The sequence below is a fragment of the Cyclopterus lumpus genome, chromosome 24 (assembly GCF_009769545.1).
Source record: "Cyclopterus lumpus isolate fCycLum1 chromosome 24, fCycLum1.pri, whole genome shotgun sequence".
Taxonomy (NCBI): Eukaryota; Metazoa; Chordata; class Actinopteri; order Perciformes; family Cyclopteridae; genus Cyclopterus; species Cyclopterus lumpus.
In genome coordinates, this window is record NC_046989.1 from 427,501 (window position 1) to 443,272 (window position 15,772).

Genomic DNA, 15,772 nt, shown 5'->3' on the forward strand with positions numbered 1-15,772 from the left:
TGGTCTTCTCGAGGGATGAACACTTTGCATTCACTGCCTCGATGGCCTCCTCGGCTTCCTGCAGTCTTTGAACCAGCTTCTTCTTTGCTTCCTCCAGTTCCTCTGTTCGCTGGATTCCATCGGTTTCGTATTTGGTCCTCCATGCTGAGACCTCGGTGTTGGACTTGGACAGAGCCCTCTGCAGCTCCGCCTTGGCTTCCTGCTCCTCTTCAAACTGCTCACGGAGCAGATCACAGTCGTGGCGAGCAGATTGCACAGCGTGGGCGAGGGCGTTCTTTGCCTTGACCTCTTCTTCCAGCTGTCTGCGTAGATCTTCTACCTGCTGGTTGTACGAGTTCTTTCCTCTGGTTAGCTGTGAAATCAGACACTCCTTCTCCTCCAGCTGACGTCCAAACTCCCCGTTCTCCGTGAGCAGCTTGGCCCTCTGGGTAGTCAGGTCGTTGACGGTGCGCTGAGATTCCTCATATTTGCTCTTGTACTCGTTCATGTTGTCTTCCATCGTACGGCACATCTTCTCAATGTTGGACTTGGCCTTCACCACACTCTCCATGTTAGAAGACAAGTCATCCAGCTCCAGCTTCAGCTCACTTTTTTCCTTCTCCAGCTTCTGCTTCACCCGCTGCAGGTTGTCAATCTGTTCGCCCAGTTCAGCAACGCTGTCGGCGTGCTTCTTCCTCAGGGCGGCAGCAGTGGCCTCGTGTTGGAGCGTAGACTCCTCCAGCTCTCTGCGCAGCTTCTGAAATTCAGCATCTCTTTTTTTGTTCATCTCCACCTGTGCTGATGTTGCTCCACCCGCCTCCTCCAGCCGCTCGCTGATGTCCTCCAGCTCGCGGGAAAGATCGGAGCGCTGCTTCTCTACTTTGGCCCGAGCTGCACGCTCAGCATCCAGCTCTTCTTCCAGCTCCTCGATTCTCGCCTGGTTTTCTTTCAGCTTCTTCTGGAGCTGAACAGAAGCAACCTGCTCGTCTTCTAGTCTTGAAATTATTTGGACGATCTCAAAATCTTTTTTTTTTAGTTTTTCCTCCAGCTGCTGCTTGTTGTTTTCTACGTCCATCAAACTCTCCTGAGTCAGTTTCAGGTCTCCTTCGAACTTCCTCTTTGAGCGCTCGAGGTCCATCCTGAGCTTCTTCTCCTGCTCCAGCGAGCCCTCCAGGTCGTCCACTTGTTGCTCCAACTTAACTTTGGCTTTGGTTAAGCTATTGACTTTGTCTTCTTCACTCTGAAGGTCATCCAGTGTCTGCTGGTGAGCCTCCTGAAGGGCCTTCTTCTCTTTGGTGAGCTTCATGATGTTTTCGTCCTGGGAAGCCATCTCCTCCGTCAGGTTTTTCACCTTATTCTCGGTGGCGTGTTTCTCTTTCTCCACCTTTGCCAAAGTCAACTCCAGATCATCAATATCTTTCTTCAACTCGGAGCATTCATCTTCAAGCTTCCGTTTCTTCGCTGTGAGATCTGCGTTGAGCTCCTCCTCATCTTCCAGTCTCTCCGTCGTCTCTTTCAGCTTGGCCTCCTGTTGAATCTTGCTCTTGATGAGCTGCTCACAGCGTTCTTCAGCGTCTGTCAGCGTATCCTGTTCAGAATGAATATGCAGAGTCAGATCGTTCTTCTCTTGGAGAAGAGTCACTATTTTCTCCTCTAGTTCCTTCCGCCTTGCTTCTGATTTCTCCAGAGCTTCTTTCATGTTGTTGAACTCGTCCTTCATGTTGGCCATCTCCTTCTCAGACTCGGCGCTCTTCAGCAGTGGTTTGATCTTGAAGAAGAGCTTCATCCAGGGCCAGTTTTTTACACCCAGAAAAGAGCGAAGGTTCCACTGGATGACCATCAGGGCCTCTCTGCGGTCCACTAGCCTAGCAAACTCTGCCCTCATAAGGATTGCCCGAGCATTAGCCTGAATCCTGGTGATGATTCGAGAGAGTTGTTCATCACGCATCTCTTCCAGTGTCCCCAGCAGACCGGCTTTAAAAAAGACTTTTGTGTGACCAAACCGGTACTGAGTGTGGTCGATGTCCAGTGATCCCAGCAACTTCTCTGCGCTCTTCTTGCAGTCAATGAACTGACCTTCGGGGATGGCGGAGGCATTCAGAATCCTGTACCGTTGTTTGAAGTCGCCATAGAGCACCCTGTTGGGGAAACCCTTCCTGCAGATCCTGATGCCTTCAAGGACACCGTTACAGCGGAGCTGGTGCATCACCAGGCAGTTGTCCATGACCCCTGGAGTTTTCTTCTCATTAGGAATCAGACATCGGACAAAGTGTGGATGTGTGGTCTTCAGGTTGTTCATCAGCTTGTTCAGGTTTTCCCTGTGAAGAGCCGACACAGTCTGGAACGAGGAACCTTTCTTCTTGGCTCCTTTGCCACTGGCTTTGTCAACGCCGTCAGTTCCCGAATAGCTGGAAAACAGCACACTGAGCAGCTTCAGAGAGGATTTCTGGTAAAGGCCGACCACAGTTTCATTCAGGGGGTCTTTATTCTTGACCAACCAGTTGCCGATGTTGTAGTCCACCGTGCCAGCATAGTGAACCAGGGCGAAATGAGCTTCTGCTTTCCCCTTTGCAGCCCTCGGCTTCTCAAACATCTTGTTCTTTCCCAGGTGATTATCATAGAGCTTGGACTTGAAGGTCTGGTCACTGGCTTTGGGAAACATGCATTCCTCCTCCAGAATTGACAGGATGCCCAGCGGCTTCTCAATGAGGTCAATACAAGCTTGTAAGTCCATCCCAAAGTCAATGAACTCCCAATCAATGCCTTCTTTCTTGTACTCTTCTTGTTCTAGAACAAACATGTGATGGTTGAAAAACTGTTGCAGTTTCTCGTTGGTGTAGTTGATGCACAGCTGCTCAAAAGTGTTGAAATCAAAGATCTCAAATCCAGCGATATCCAGCACTCCTATGAAGTACTGACGAGGCTGTTTTGTTTCCAGGGAGTGGTTGATCCTCACCACCATCCAGTTGAACATCTTTTCATACACTGACTTAGCCAGAGCACCGAGGGAGTAGTAGACCTGGTCCACACTTTGGCCTTTGGTAACGTATTCATTTCCCACCTTGACTCTGGGATGACACAGCCCCTTAATGATGTCGGCAGAGTTCAGGCCCATAAGGTAAGCCGTTTTATCAGCCGCCTCCGTCCCGTCGGGCTCAGCCTGCTCCTCACGCTGCTTCTGTTTGAACTTCATGTTGCCGTAGTGCATGATGGCGCCGGTGAGTTTATAGACGCCCATCTTCTCCTCTGTAGTGAAGCCGAGCACATCGAAGGCGCTGTCGGTGGCCAGCAGCTCCTCCGAGTCGTTGATGGAGGCGACTGTTACCTCTCCTTGGGAGATGTAGGAGTAGTCGTACGGGTTGTTGGTGATCAGCAGCATGTCCAGCAGCTCTGGCTTCTGATTGGACAGGATCTGGTAGAAGATGTGGTAGTTCCTCTCAGCCTTGAGCTGGAAGGTGCACCGTGACTTCTCCAGCAGGTACGTCTCGATGTCAGCAGACGACAGCTTCCCGCTCGTACCAAAGTGAATGCGGATGAATTTTCCAAAACGAGACGAGTTGTCGTTTCTCAGCGTTTTGGCGTTGCCGAAAGCCTCCAGTGCCGGGTTGGCCTGGATGATTTGGTCCTCCAGTGTCCCCTTGCTAGGGTCTCTTTTGCCAACTGCAGCGATGCTGGCAAAGTACTGGATGACTCTTTTGGTGTTCACAGTCTTCCCGGCTCCGGATTCTCCGGTGATGAGGACTGACTGGTTCTCCCTGTCAGTCAGCATGTACTGGTAGGCATTATCAGAGATGGAGAAGATGTGAGGGGGAGCCTCAGTCCTCTTCTTCCCCCTGTAAGCTGCCACCACCTCTGCATCGTAGACAGGAAGCCACTTGTAGGGGTTGACCGTGACGCAGAAGAGCCCAGAATACGTGTAGATCATCCAGGCAGCGTAGCGCTCTTTGAGGTTAAACAGCACGGCGGGCTCATGGAGGAACGTGAACATCGCCATGTCTTCAATTTTATCAAACTTCGGCGGATTCTGTGGGTGGACGTCCAGCTCCTTCACGGTTGCCGTTGTCCCATCCTCCTTCTTGACCGTCACCATCCCCCCATCTTTGCTCTGGATCTGTCCCTTCATGTATTCCACCTTATCGTCGACCACGAAGCACTCGGTCTTGATATCAAACAGTCTGGTCTGAGCTTCCAGCCGCTCCTTGTCCGACTTCCTCAGGAAAGGAGCCGCCTTCCCAAACTCAGCCATCAGAGCTTCGCCCATGGTGCAGCGGCGAGGGTCGCGGCCGTCAGAAGAGAGGTCGATCCACGAAGAAGGAAGAAAGCTTTGTGTCTCTGGAGCACAACTGCAGACTCCTCGCAGCAGGCGGACGTTTATAAAGACGCCCTGAGGACCAAATTAGGAAATAACTGCAGCAAAAAAAAAGAGATGTGAGGAACCCATGAGGGCAGTTTCAGGACCTTTGGCTGTCAAGGTCCTTTTTAGGAAAAGGAGCAATTCCCTTCTTATCTGCCGCTGATAGAGCCACCTGACACCTCTGCATTTAGACTCAGCTTCTCCTGCAGCTCATCCATTTATCCTACAGTGTTATTTTGAATCTACTGCAGTTTGAGGCCCTTTCTATTGTTATTTATTAGGTCACGTCTATGTGTGTATATATGTATACATATATTTATATATGTATACATATATACATATATGTAAAATCAAAATGTTTCCAGCTGTTTCTTGAACAGTAAAGATTCAAAGAACTTTATTGTAAAAGTTAATGTGCTGAAGTTTAGAATCTTCGTCACTTTAACTACAACATCCTCCTGCTCGCTCTTGAATAATTAATAAACCTGAGCAGACCAATATTTGTTTTAGTATCGCACAGTTACAAATTTTATTAATAATTTAATTTAATTTAACCCCTATAATTAAATTAAATAACCCCCTAACCCTAACCGATTAAATTTAAAAACGTTTTAACTTAACCTATTGAATAAAGGTCTAATAATTAAAAAAAAAAACTTAACCTAACCTAATGATGAACAGAGGTTCACATGAGAACCTAACCTAACTTAACTTAACCTAACCTAACGGTGAACAGAGGCTCACATGAGAAGCTAACCTAACTTAACCTAACCTAATCTAACCTAACGGTGAACAGAGGCTCACATGAGAACCTAAACTAACTTAACTTAACCTAACCTAATGATGAACAGAGGCTCACATGAGAACCTAACCTAACTTAACTTAACCTAACCTAACGGTGAACAGAGGCTCACATGAGAACCTAACCTAACTTAACTTAACTTAACTTAACCTAACCTAACCTAACCTAACGGTGAACAGAGGTTGACATGAGAAGCTAACCTAACTAAACCTAACCTAATCTAACCTAACGGTGAACAGAGGCTCACATGAGAAGCTAACCTAACTTAACCTAACCTAATCTAACCTAACGGTGAACAGAGGTTCACATGAGAAGCTAACCTAACTTAACCTAACCTAATCTAACCTAACGGTGAACAGAGGCTCACATGAGAAGCTAACCTAACTTAACTTAACCTAACCTAATCTAACCTAACGGTGAACAGAGGTTCACATGAGAAGCTAACCTAACTTAACCTAACCTAATCTAACCTAACGGTGAACAGAAGTTGACATGAGAAGCTAACCTAACTTAACCTAACCTACTCTAACCTAACGATGAACAGAGGCTCACATGAGAACCTAACCTAACTTAACTTAACCTAACCTAATGATGAACAGAGGCTCACATGAGAACCTAACCTAACTTAACTTAACCTAACCTAATGATGAACAGAGGCTCACATGAGAACCTAACCTAACTTAACTTAACCTAACCTAACGGTGAACAGAGGCTCACATGAGAACCTAACCTAACTTAACTTAACCTAACCTAACCTAACCTAACGGTGAACAGAGGCTCACATGAGAAGCTAACCTAACTTAACCTAACCTAATCTAACCTAACGGTGAACAGAGGCTCACATGAGAACATAACTTAACTTAACCTAACCTAACCTAACGATGAACAGAGGCTCACATGAGAACCTAACCTAACTTAACTTAACCTAACCTAATGATGAACAGAGGCTCACATGAGAACCTAACCTAACTTAACTTAACCTAACCTAACCTAACGGTGAACAGAGGCTCACATGAGAACCTAACCTAACTTAACCTAACCTAATGATGAACAGAGGCTCACATGAGAACCTAACCTAACTTAACCTAACCTAACCTAACGGTGAACAGAGGCTCACATGAGAAGCTAACCTAACTTAACCTAACCTAATCTAACCTAACGGTGAACAGAGGCTCACATGAGAACATAACTTAACTTAACCTAACCTAACCTAACGATGAACAGAGGCTCACATGAGAACCTAACCTAACTTAACTTAACCTAACCTAATGATGAACAGAGGCTCACATGAGAACCTAACCTAACTTAACTTAACCTAACCTAATCTAACCTAACGGTGAACAGAGACTCACATGAGAACATAACCTAACTTAACGATGAACAGAGGCTCACATGAGAACCTAACTTAACCTAACCTAACCTAACCTAACGGTGAACAGAGGCTCACATGAGAACCTAACCTAACTTAACCTAACCTAATCTAACCTAACGGTGAACAGAGGTTCACATGAGAAGCTAACCTAACTTAACCTAACCTAATCTAACCTAACGGTGAACAGAGGTTCACATGAGAAGCTAACCTAACTTAACCTAACCTAATCTAACCTAACGCTGAACAGAGACTCACATGAGAACATAACCTAACCTAACGGTGAACAGAGGCTTACATGAGAACCTAACCTAACTTAACCTAACCTAACGATGAACAGAGGCTCACATGAGAACCTAACCTAACTTAACTTAACCTAACCTAACCTAACCTAACGGTGAACAGAGACTCACATGAGAACATAACCTAACCTAACGGTGAACAGAGGCTCACATGAGAACCTAACCTAACTTAACTTAACCTAACCTAACGATGAACAGAGGCTCACATGAGAACCTAACCTAACTTAACCTAACCTAACCTAACGGTGAACAGAGGTTGACATGAGAAGCTAACCTAACTAAACCTAACCTAATCTAACCTAACGGTGAACAGAGGTTGACATGAGAAGCTAACCTAACTAAACCTAACCTAATCTAACCTAACGGTGAACAGAGGCTCACATGAGAAGCTAACCTAACTTAACCTAACCTACTCTAACCTAACGGTGAACAGAGGCTCACATGAGAAACTAACCTAACTTAACCTAACCTACTCTAACCTAACGGTGAACAGAGGCTCACATGAGAACATAACCTAACTTAACCTAACCTAATCTAACCTAACGGTGAACAGAGGCTCACATGAGAACATAACCTAACTTAACCTAACCTAATCTAACCTAACGGTGAACAGAGGCTCACATGAGAACCTAACCTAACTTAACCTAACCTAACCTAACGATGAACAGAGGCTCACATGAGAACCTAACCTAACTTAACTTAACCTAACCTAACGGTGAACAGAGGTTGACATGAGAAGCTAACCTAACTAAACCTAACCTAATCTAACCTAACGGTGAACAGAGGTTCACATGAGAAGCTAACCTAACTTAACCTAACCTAATCTAACCTAACGGTGAACAGAAGTTGACATGAGAAGCTAACCTAACTTAACCTAACCTACTCTAACCTAACGGTGAACAGAGGTTCAAATGAGAAGCTAACCTAACTTAACCTAACCTACTCTAACCTAACGGTGAACAGAGGCTCACATGAGAAGCTAACCTAACTTAACCTAACCTACTCTAACCTAACGGTGAACAGAGGCTCACATGAGAACATAACCTAACTTAACCTAACCTAATCTAACCTAACGGTGAACAGAGGCTCACATGAGAACATAACCTAACTTAACCTAACCTAATCTAACCTAACGGTGAACAGAGGCTCACATGAGAACATAGCCTAACTTAACCTAACCTAATCTAACCTAACGGTGAACAGAGGCTCACATGAGAACCTAACCTAACTTAACCTAACCTAACCTAACGATGAACAGAGGCTCACATGAGAACCTAACCTAACTTAACCTAACCTAACCTAACGATGAACAGAGGCTCACATGAGAACCTAACCTAACTTAACTTAACCTAACCTAACCTAACGGTGAACAGAGGTTGACATGAGAAGCTAACCTAACTAAACCTAACCTAATCTAACCTAACGGTGAACAGAGGCTCACATGAGAAGCTAACCTAACTTAACCTAACCTAATCTAACCTAACGGTGAACAGAGGCTCACATGAGAAGCTAACCTAACTTAACCTAACTTAACTTAACCTAACGGTGAACAGAGGCTCACATGAGAACATGTGCCTTATGAAGACTTAAGTGTTCGAGTCTCTTTATCTCTGAACTCTGAACTCATCGTCCTCGAATAGAAACCAGAGACACTTTTAATCTGTGAAGATTCTTCACAACACAATCCTCAGTTTGTAATGTTCCACTCTTTTACCATCTCGTTCTTATATATACACATATTTATATATATAGATGTATACACATATACACATATATATATATATATACACACATACACACACATACATAGATGTATATATATATATGTATATATATATATATATGTGTGTATATATATATGTGTATATATTAGACAAATTTAATCAATTAATCACATGGTTTTTCTGTGATTAATGGCGCAAAAGTGAATAATTAATTAAAAACTAGTGTATTGCACGCTTTTATTTTAAAGTAATGTTATCAGAACAATATAACAGGCGAGCAACAGCCAGTTAACATACAGAATATTAATCTGTTTTCTTTTTTTTCTGTTCAGTAGTAAGGGTCCCTGCTAGAGTGAGGTGGTCTAGCACATAACCGGTACACCAGGAATGTTTGGAAGCTTTTGTAGAGACCGGTACACCAGGAATGTTTGGAAGCTTCTGTAGAGACCGGTACACCAGGAAGGTTTAGAAGCTTTTGTAGAGACCGGTACACCAGGAAGGTTTGGAAGCTTCTGTAGAGACCGGTACACCAGGAAGGTTTGGAAGCTTCTGTAGAGACCGGTACACCAGGAAGGTTTAGAAGCTTTTGTAGAGACCGGTACACCAGGAAGGTTTGGAAGCTTCTGTAGAGACCGGTACACCAGGAAGGTTTGGAAGCTTCTTTAGAAACCGGTACACCAGGAAGGTTTGGAAGCTTCTTTAGAGACCGGTACACCAGGAAGGTTTAGAAGCTTTTGTAGAGACCGGTACACCAGGAAGGTTTAGAAGCTTTTGTAGAGACCGGTACACCAGGAAGGTTTGGAAGCTTCTGTAGAGACCGGTACACCAGGAAGGTTTAGAACCTTTTGTAGAGACCGGTACACCAGGAAGGTTTGGAAGCTTCTGTAGAGACCGGTACACCAGGAAGGTTTAGAACCTTTTGTAGAGACCGGTACACCAGGAAGGTTTGGAAGCTTCTGTAGAGACCGGTACACCAGGAAGGTTTGGAAGCTTCTGTAGAGACCGGTACACCAGGAAGGTTTAGAACCTTTTGTAGAGACCGGTACACCAGGAAGGTTTGGAAGCTTCTGTAGAGACCGGTACACCAGGAATGTTTAGAACCTTCTGTAGAGACCGGTACACCAGGAAGGTTTAGAACCTTCTATAGAGACCGGTACACCAGGAAGGTTTGGAAGCTTCTGGAGAGACCAGTACACCAAGAAGGTTTGGAAGCTTCTTTAGAGACCGGTACACCAGGAAGGTTTAGAAGCTTCTGTAGAGACCGGTACACCAGGAAGGTTTGGAAGCTTCTGTAGAGACCGGTACACCAGGAAGGTTTAGAAGCTTCTGTAGAGACCGGTACACCAAGAAGGTTTGGAAGCTTCTGGAGAGACCAGTACACCAAGAAGGTTTGGAAGCTTCTTTAGAGACCGGTACACCAGGAATGTTTGGAAGCTTCTGTAGAGACCGGTACACCAGGAATGTTTGGAAGCTTCTTTAGAGACCGGTACACCAGGAAGGTTTGGAAGCTTCTTTAGAGACCGGTACACCAGGAATGTTTAGAACCTTTTGTACAGACCGGTACACCAGGAAGGTTTGGCTAGCTGGATGCTGTCGTGCTAATGACATATTGTGCTTCATAAATCAACAGGGACAGATCCAGCATGGACAGATACGGGAGTAAGGGACATTGTGGCAGCGGGGTGTGGTTAGGCTCAGCTGCAGAGTGGGTGGAGCGGGGGTGTGGTTCAGGGAACGGTGTGATGTGTAAATGAGCCTCAGCTGGGATCAATTGTGTGTGTGTTTGTCTTCCATATAAGAGCAGGAGTAGCTGGAGAGGGGGGAGAGCGGGTAGCGGTTGCCTGGATCGTTCGCTACCAGAAGCGTAACCAAAATAAATAAAAACTGTTACTGCCCTCACGATTGTGTGTGTGTTGCCCTCTTTGGTGCCTGCCCGAGACTCAAAACCTGTCACAGACATGAAATACACAGAAAACATGAGAACACCAGGACACACATGAGAACATGAGAACACCAGGACACACATGAGAACACCAGGACACACATGAGAACATGAGAACACCAGGACACACATGAGAACATGAGAACACACATGAGAACACCAGGACACACATGAGAACACCAGGACACACATGAGAACATGAGAACACCAGGACACACATGAGAACACCAGAACACACATGAGAACACCAGGACACACATGAGAACATGAGAACACCAGGACACACATGAGAACATGAGAACACACATGAGAACACCAGGACACACATGAGAACATGAGAACACCAGGACACACATGAGAACACCAGGACACACATGAGAACACCAGAACACACATGAGAACATGAGAACACCAGGACACACATGAGAACATGAGACCACCAGGACACACATGAGAACACGAGGACACACATGAGAACATGAGAACACCAGGACACACATATGAACATTAGAACACCAGGATGCACATGAGAACACCAGGACACACATGAGAACATGAGAACACCAGGACTCACATGAGAACATGAGAACACCAGGACACACATGAGAACACCAGGACACACATGAGAACATGTGAACACCAGGAAACACATGAGAACACCAGGACACACATGAGAACATGAGAACACCAGGACTCACATGAGAACATGAGAACACCAGGACACACATGAGAACACCAGGACATACATGAGAACATGAGAACACACATGAGAACACCAGAACACACATGAGAACACCAGGACACACATGAGAACATGAGAACACCAGGACACACATGAGAACATGAGAACACCAGGACACACATGAGAACATGAGAACACCAGGACACACATGAGAACATGAGAACACCAGGACACACATGAGAACACCAGGACACACATGAGAACATGAGAACACCAGGATGCACATGAGAACATGAGAACACCAGGACACACATGAGAACATGAGAACACCAGGACGCACATGAGAACATGAGAACACCAGGACACACATGAGAACATGAGAACACCAGGACACACATGAGAACATGAGAACACCAGGACACACATGAGAACATGTGAACACCAGGACACACATGAGAACATGAGAACACCAGGACTCACATGAGAACATGAGAACACCAGGACACACATGAGAACATGTGAACACCAGGACACACATGAGAACATGTGAACACCAGGACACACATGAGAACACCAGGACACACATGAGAACATGTGAACACCAGGACACACATGAGAACATGAGAACATCAGGACACACATGAGAACATGAGAACATCAGGACACACATGAGAACATGAGAACACCAGGACACACATGAGAACATGTGAACACCAGGACACACATGAGAACATGAGAACACCAGGACACACATGAGAACATGAGAACACCAGGACACACGTGAGAACACCAGGACACACATGAGAACATGTGAACACCAGGACACACATGAGAACATGAGAACACCAGGACACACATGAGAACACCAGGACACACATGAGAACATGAGAACACCAGGACACACATGAGAACATGAGAACATCAGGACACACATGAGAACACCAGGACACACATGAGAACATGTGAACACCAGGACACACATGAGAACATGAGAACACCAGGACACACATGAGAACATGAGAACACCAGGACACACATGAGAACATGAGAACACCAGGACACACATGAGAACATGAGAACACCAGGACACACATAAGAACATGAGAACACCAGGACACACATGAGAACACCAGGACACACATGAGAACATGAGAACACCAGGACACACATGAGAACATGAGAACACCAGGACACACATGAGAACATGAGAACATCAGGACTCACATGAGAACATGAGAACACCAGGACACACATGAGAACATGAGAACATCAGGACTCACATGAGAACATGAGAACACCAGGACACACATGAGAACATGAGAACATCAGGACTCACATGAGAACTCCTCAAGCAGCCGTATTGAGCAAAGTGAAGGAATGGACTCAGGATTGAGTTGTCCTTGTTCCAAGGGTTGAGGTGAAGAAACACAATGAGGAGGAGGATAAAAACAGGCTCACTTTAACCCTAACAAGGTTCATAGGGGCATCTTAATATATACACATGTTCTATTAGATTTTAAATATATATATATATATATATATATATATATATATATATATATATATATATATATATACACACACACACACACACATACATATATATATATACATATATATATATATACACATATACAGAGAGAGAGAGATGTATACATACATATATGTATACATGAAGGTCAAAGGTCATTTATTAAAGAGAAAACTATAAAGAGAAATAACAGAACAAATATCAGTTTTATTAACGTCTATTTAAAAAAAACGTGTGCAAAGTAACATTCTATGTAAAACTGTCATCACAGGAGCATTCTGGGAAGATTATCAGTTTCAGGACAACAATATTTATAGAAATGTTGATAGTCGTAGAGCAGAGGTCTCAAACGCGTTTTTCTCACACACACGATTTCCGGACAGTTTATTTTGTATAGCCCAATATCACAAATTCCAACCTCCCCTCCGAGGGCTTTGAACCAACTCGTCCGTTGTTGTCGTAGTTAGACCGCTGTTGAAGATAGGAAGAGAACACGTAGCTCACTCGTGAATGCCGCATTGTTTAATTTGTATAGTATATATCATTATGTATATGAGAGGGGTTGACACTTCATTACAAAATTAAACCAAGCGGCATTCATGAGGACCGCTATACGAGAAAAGTCGGCAGTTAACAGGGTCGCCTGTTGAACCGTTACACCGGTCAAACCTCCGTAGAATGGGCGGTCCTGTGCTGGGATGCCAAATGGCTCATGGACTGAGCTTGTTGACGTCACACAGCTGAATGGACCTAGAGGCCAGGGGGAGCTTTTCAGTGCTGCTATGACATCCTCAGAGCATTCTCCACACAACTTGTTATGGAAAGATCTCTCAGAAAAACCTCTGCCATTTCCCAGCATGCAACGCACTAATAATAATAATAATAATAATATATCCTTTATTGATCCCTGTGGGTACATTCTTCTCTGCATTGTACCCATCCTTAGTTCTTAAGGTACGGTGGGCTGCAGTGAAGCGCTCCGGGAGCAACTGGGGGTTCAGTGTCTTGCTCATAATTAATAAAGATTGAGAAGATTGGATCAGTTGTACTTTTTCTTTGAATACTTGATGCGGCCCAGCCTCACCCAGACTCTACCTCCAGCGGCCTCCAGGTAAATTGAGTTTGAGACCGCTGTCGTAGAGGGTCAAAGATCAGGAAATACTGTCGTTATTTACTTTCAGGTAAACAAGGTGTGTGAAAAGATCAATGAGACAATCCAGGTGAGCTCTGCTTTACAGTAAAGGTCCCGTCTTTGGATATGGGGACCGAAAACATAATTAGTTTATTCAACTAATGAGTCTCAGGTGTTCTCAGGTGAGTCCCACAGGTGTTCTCAGGTGAGTCCCACAGGTGTCTCAGGTGTTCTCAGGTGAGTCCCACAGGTGTTCTCAGGTGTTCTCAGGTGAGTCCCACAGGTGTTCTCAGGTGTCTCAGGTGTTCTCAGGTGAGTCCCACAGGTGTTCTCAGGTGAGTCCCACAGGTGTCTCAGGTGAGTCCCACAGGTGTCTCAGGTGTTCTCAGGTGAGTCCCACAGGTGTCTCAGGTGTTCTCAGGTGAGTCCCACAGGTGTCTCAGGTGAGTCCCACAGGTGTCTCAGGTGTTCTCAGGTGAGTCCCACAGGTGTCTCAGGTGTTCTCAGGTGAGTCCCAAAGGTGTGTCAGGTTACACCCACATGTGTCTCAGGTGTTCTCAGGTGAGTCCCACAGGTGTCTCAAGTGTTCTCAGGTGAGTCCCACCGGTGTCTCAGGTGTTCTCAGGTGTTCTCAGGTGAGTCCTACAGGTGTCTCAAGTGTTCTCAGGTAAGTCCCAAAGGTGTGTCAGGTTACACCCACATGTGTCTCAGGTGTTCTCAGGTAAGTCCCTCAGGTGTTCTCAGGTAAGTCCCACAGGTGTCTCAGGTGAGTCCCACAGGTGTCTCAAGTGTTCTCAGGTAAGTCCCACAGGTGTCTCAGGTGAGTCCCACAGGTGTCTCAAGTGTTCTCAGGTGAGTCCCACAGGTGTCTCAGGTGTTCTCAGGTGAGTCCCACAGGTGTCTCAGGTGTTCTCAGGTGAGTCCCACAGGTGTCTCAAGTGTTCTCAGGTAAGTCCCAAAGGTGTGTCAGGTTACACCCACATGTGTCTCAGGTGTTCTCAGGTGAGTCCCACAGGTGTCTCAGGTGTTCTCAGGTGAGTCCCACAGGTGTCTCAAGTGTTCTCAGGTGAGTCCCACAGGTGTCTCAGGTGTTCTCAGGTGAGTCCCACAGGTGTCTCAAGTGTTCTCAGGTAAGTCCCAAAGGTGTGTCAGGTTACACCCACATGTGTCTCAGGTGTTCTCAGGTAAGTCCCTCAGGTGTTCTCAGGTGAGTCCCACATGTGTCTCAGGTGAGTCCCACAGGTGTCTCAAGTGTTCTCAGGTAAGTCCCACAGGTGTCTCAGGTGTTCTCAGGTGAGTCCCACAGGTGTCTCAGGTGTTCTCAGGTGAGTCCCACAGGTGTCTCAGGTGAGTCCCACAGGTGTCTCAGGTGTTCTCAGGTGAGTCCCACAGGTGTCTCAGGTGTTCTCAGGTGAGTCCCAAAGGTGTGTCAGGTTACACCCACATGTGTCTCAGGTGTTCTCAGGTGAGTCCCACAGGTGTCTCAAGTGTTCTCAGGTGAGTCCCACCGGTGTCTCAGGTGTTCTCAGGTGTTCTCAGGTGAGTCCTACAGGTGTCTCAAGTGTTCTCAGGTAAGTCCCAAAGGTGTGTCAGGTTACACCCACATGTGTCTCAGGTGTTCTCAGGTAAGTCCCTCAGGTGTTCTCAGGTAAGTCCCACAGGTGTCTCAGGTGAGTCCCACAGGTGTCTCAAGTGTTCTCAGGTAAGTCCCACAGGTGTCTCAGGTGAGTCCCACAGGTGTCTCAAGTGTTCTCAGGTGAGTCCCACAGGTGTCTCAGGTGTTCTCAGGTGAGTCCCACAGGTGTCTCAGGTGTTCTCAGGTGAGTCCCACAGGTGTCTCAAGTGTTCTCAGGTAAGTCCCAAAGGTGTGTCAGGTTACACCCACATGTGTCTCAGGTGTTCTCAGGTGAGTCCCACAGGTGTCTCAGGTGTTCTCAGGTGAGTCCCACAGGTGT

The 15,772-nt window shown here is 45.9% G+C and overlaps 1 protein-coding gene and 2 long non-coding RNA genes across 6 annotated transcripts in view; 2 read left to right on the forward strand and 1 right to left on the reverse strand.

Annotated features, from left to right (window-relative positions):
- The window catches only part of myh6 (myosin, heavy chain 6, cardiac muscle, alpha), a 7,027-nt gene extending 2,787 nt beyond the window's left edge, over positions 1-4,240 (reverse strand). Inside the window, exon 1 of the mRNA XM_034527174.1 lies at positions 1-4,240. This exon is cut by the window's left edge and continues 1,584 nt beyond it. Coding sequence (XP_034383065.1) covers positions 1-4,240 — 4,240 coding nt within the window.
- An 8,620-nt stretch (positions 4,241-12,860) lies between these two features.
- On the forward strand, positions 12,861-14,868 carry LOC117727155. 3 transcript variants are annotated; one of them, XR_004609017.1, is made up of 3 exons: positions 12,861-14,067; positions 14,466-14,538; positions 14,670-14,868. It is a non-coding gene; the product is annotated as an uncharacterized LOC117727155 (long non-coding RNA). The 3 variants fall into 3 exon arrangements; XR_004609019.1 differs by lacking the exon at positions 12,861-14,067 and adding an exon at positions 14,163-14,219; XR_004609018.1 differs by lacking the exon at positions 12,861-14,067 and adding an exon at positions 14,192-14,251.
- A 203-nt stretch (positions 14,869-15,071) lies between these two features.
- Positions 15,072-15,772, forward strand: LOC117727156. 2 transcript variants are annotated; one of them, XR_004609021.1, is made up of 3 exons: positions 15,072-15,123; positions 15,370-15,442; positions 15,574-15,772. It is a non-coding gene; the product is annotated as an uncharacterized LOC117727156 (long non-coding RNA). The 2 variants fall into 2 exon arrangements; XR_004609020.1 differs by having other exon boundaries at positions 15,096-15,155.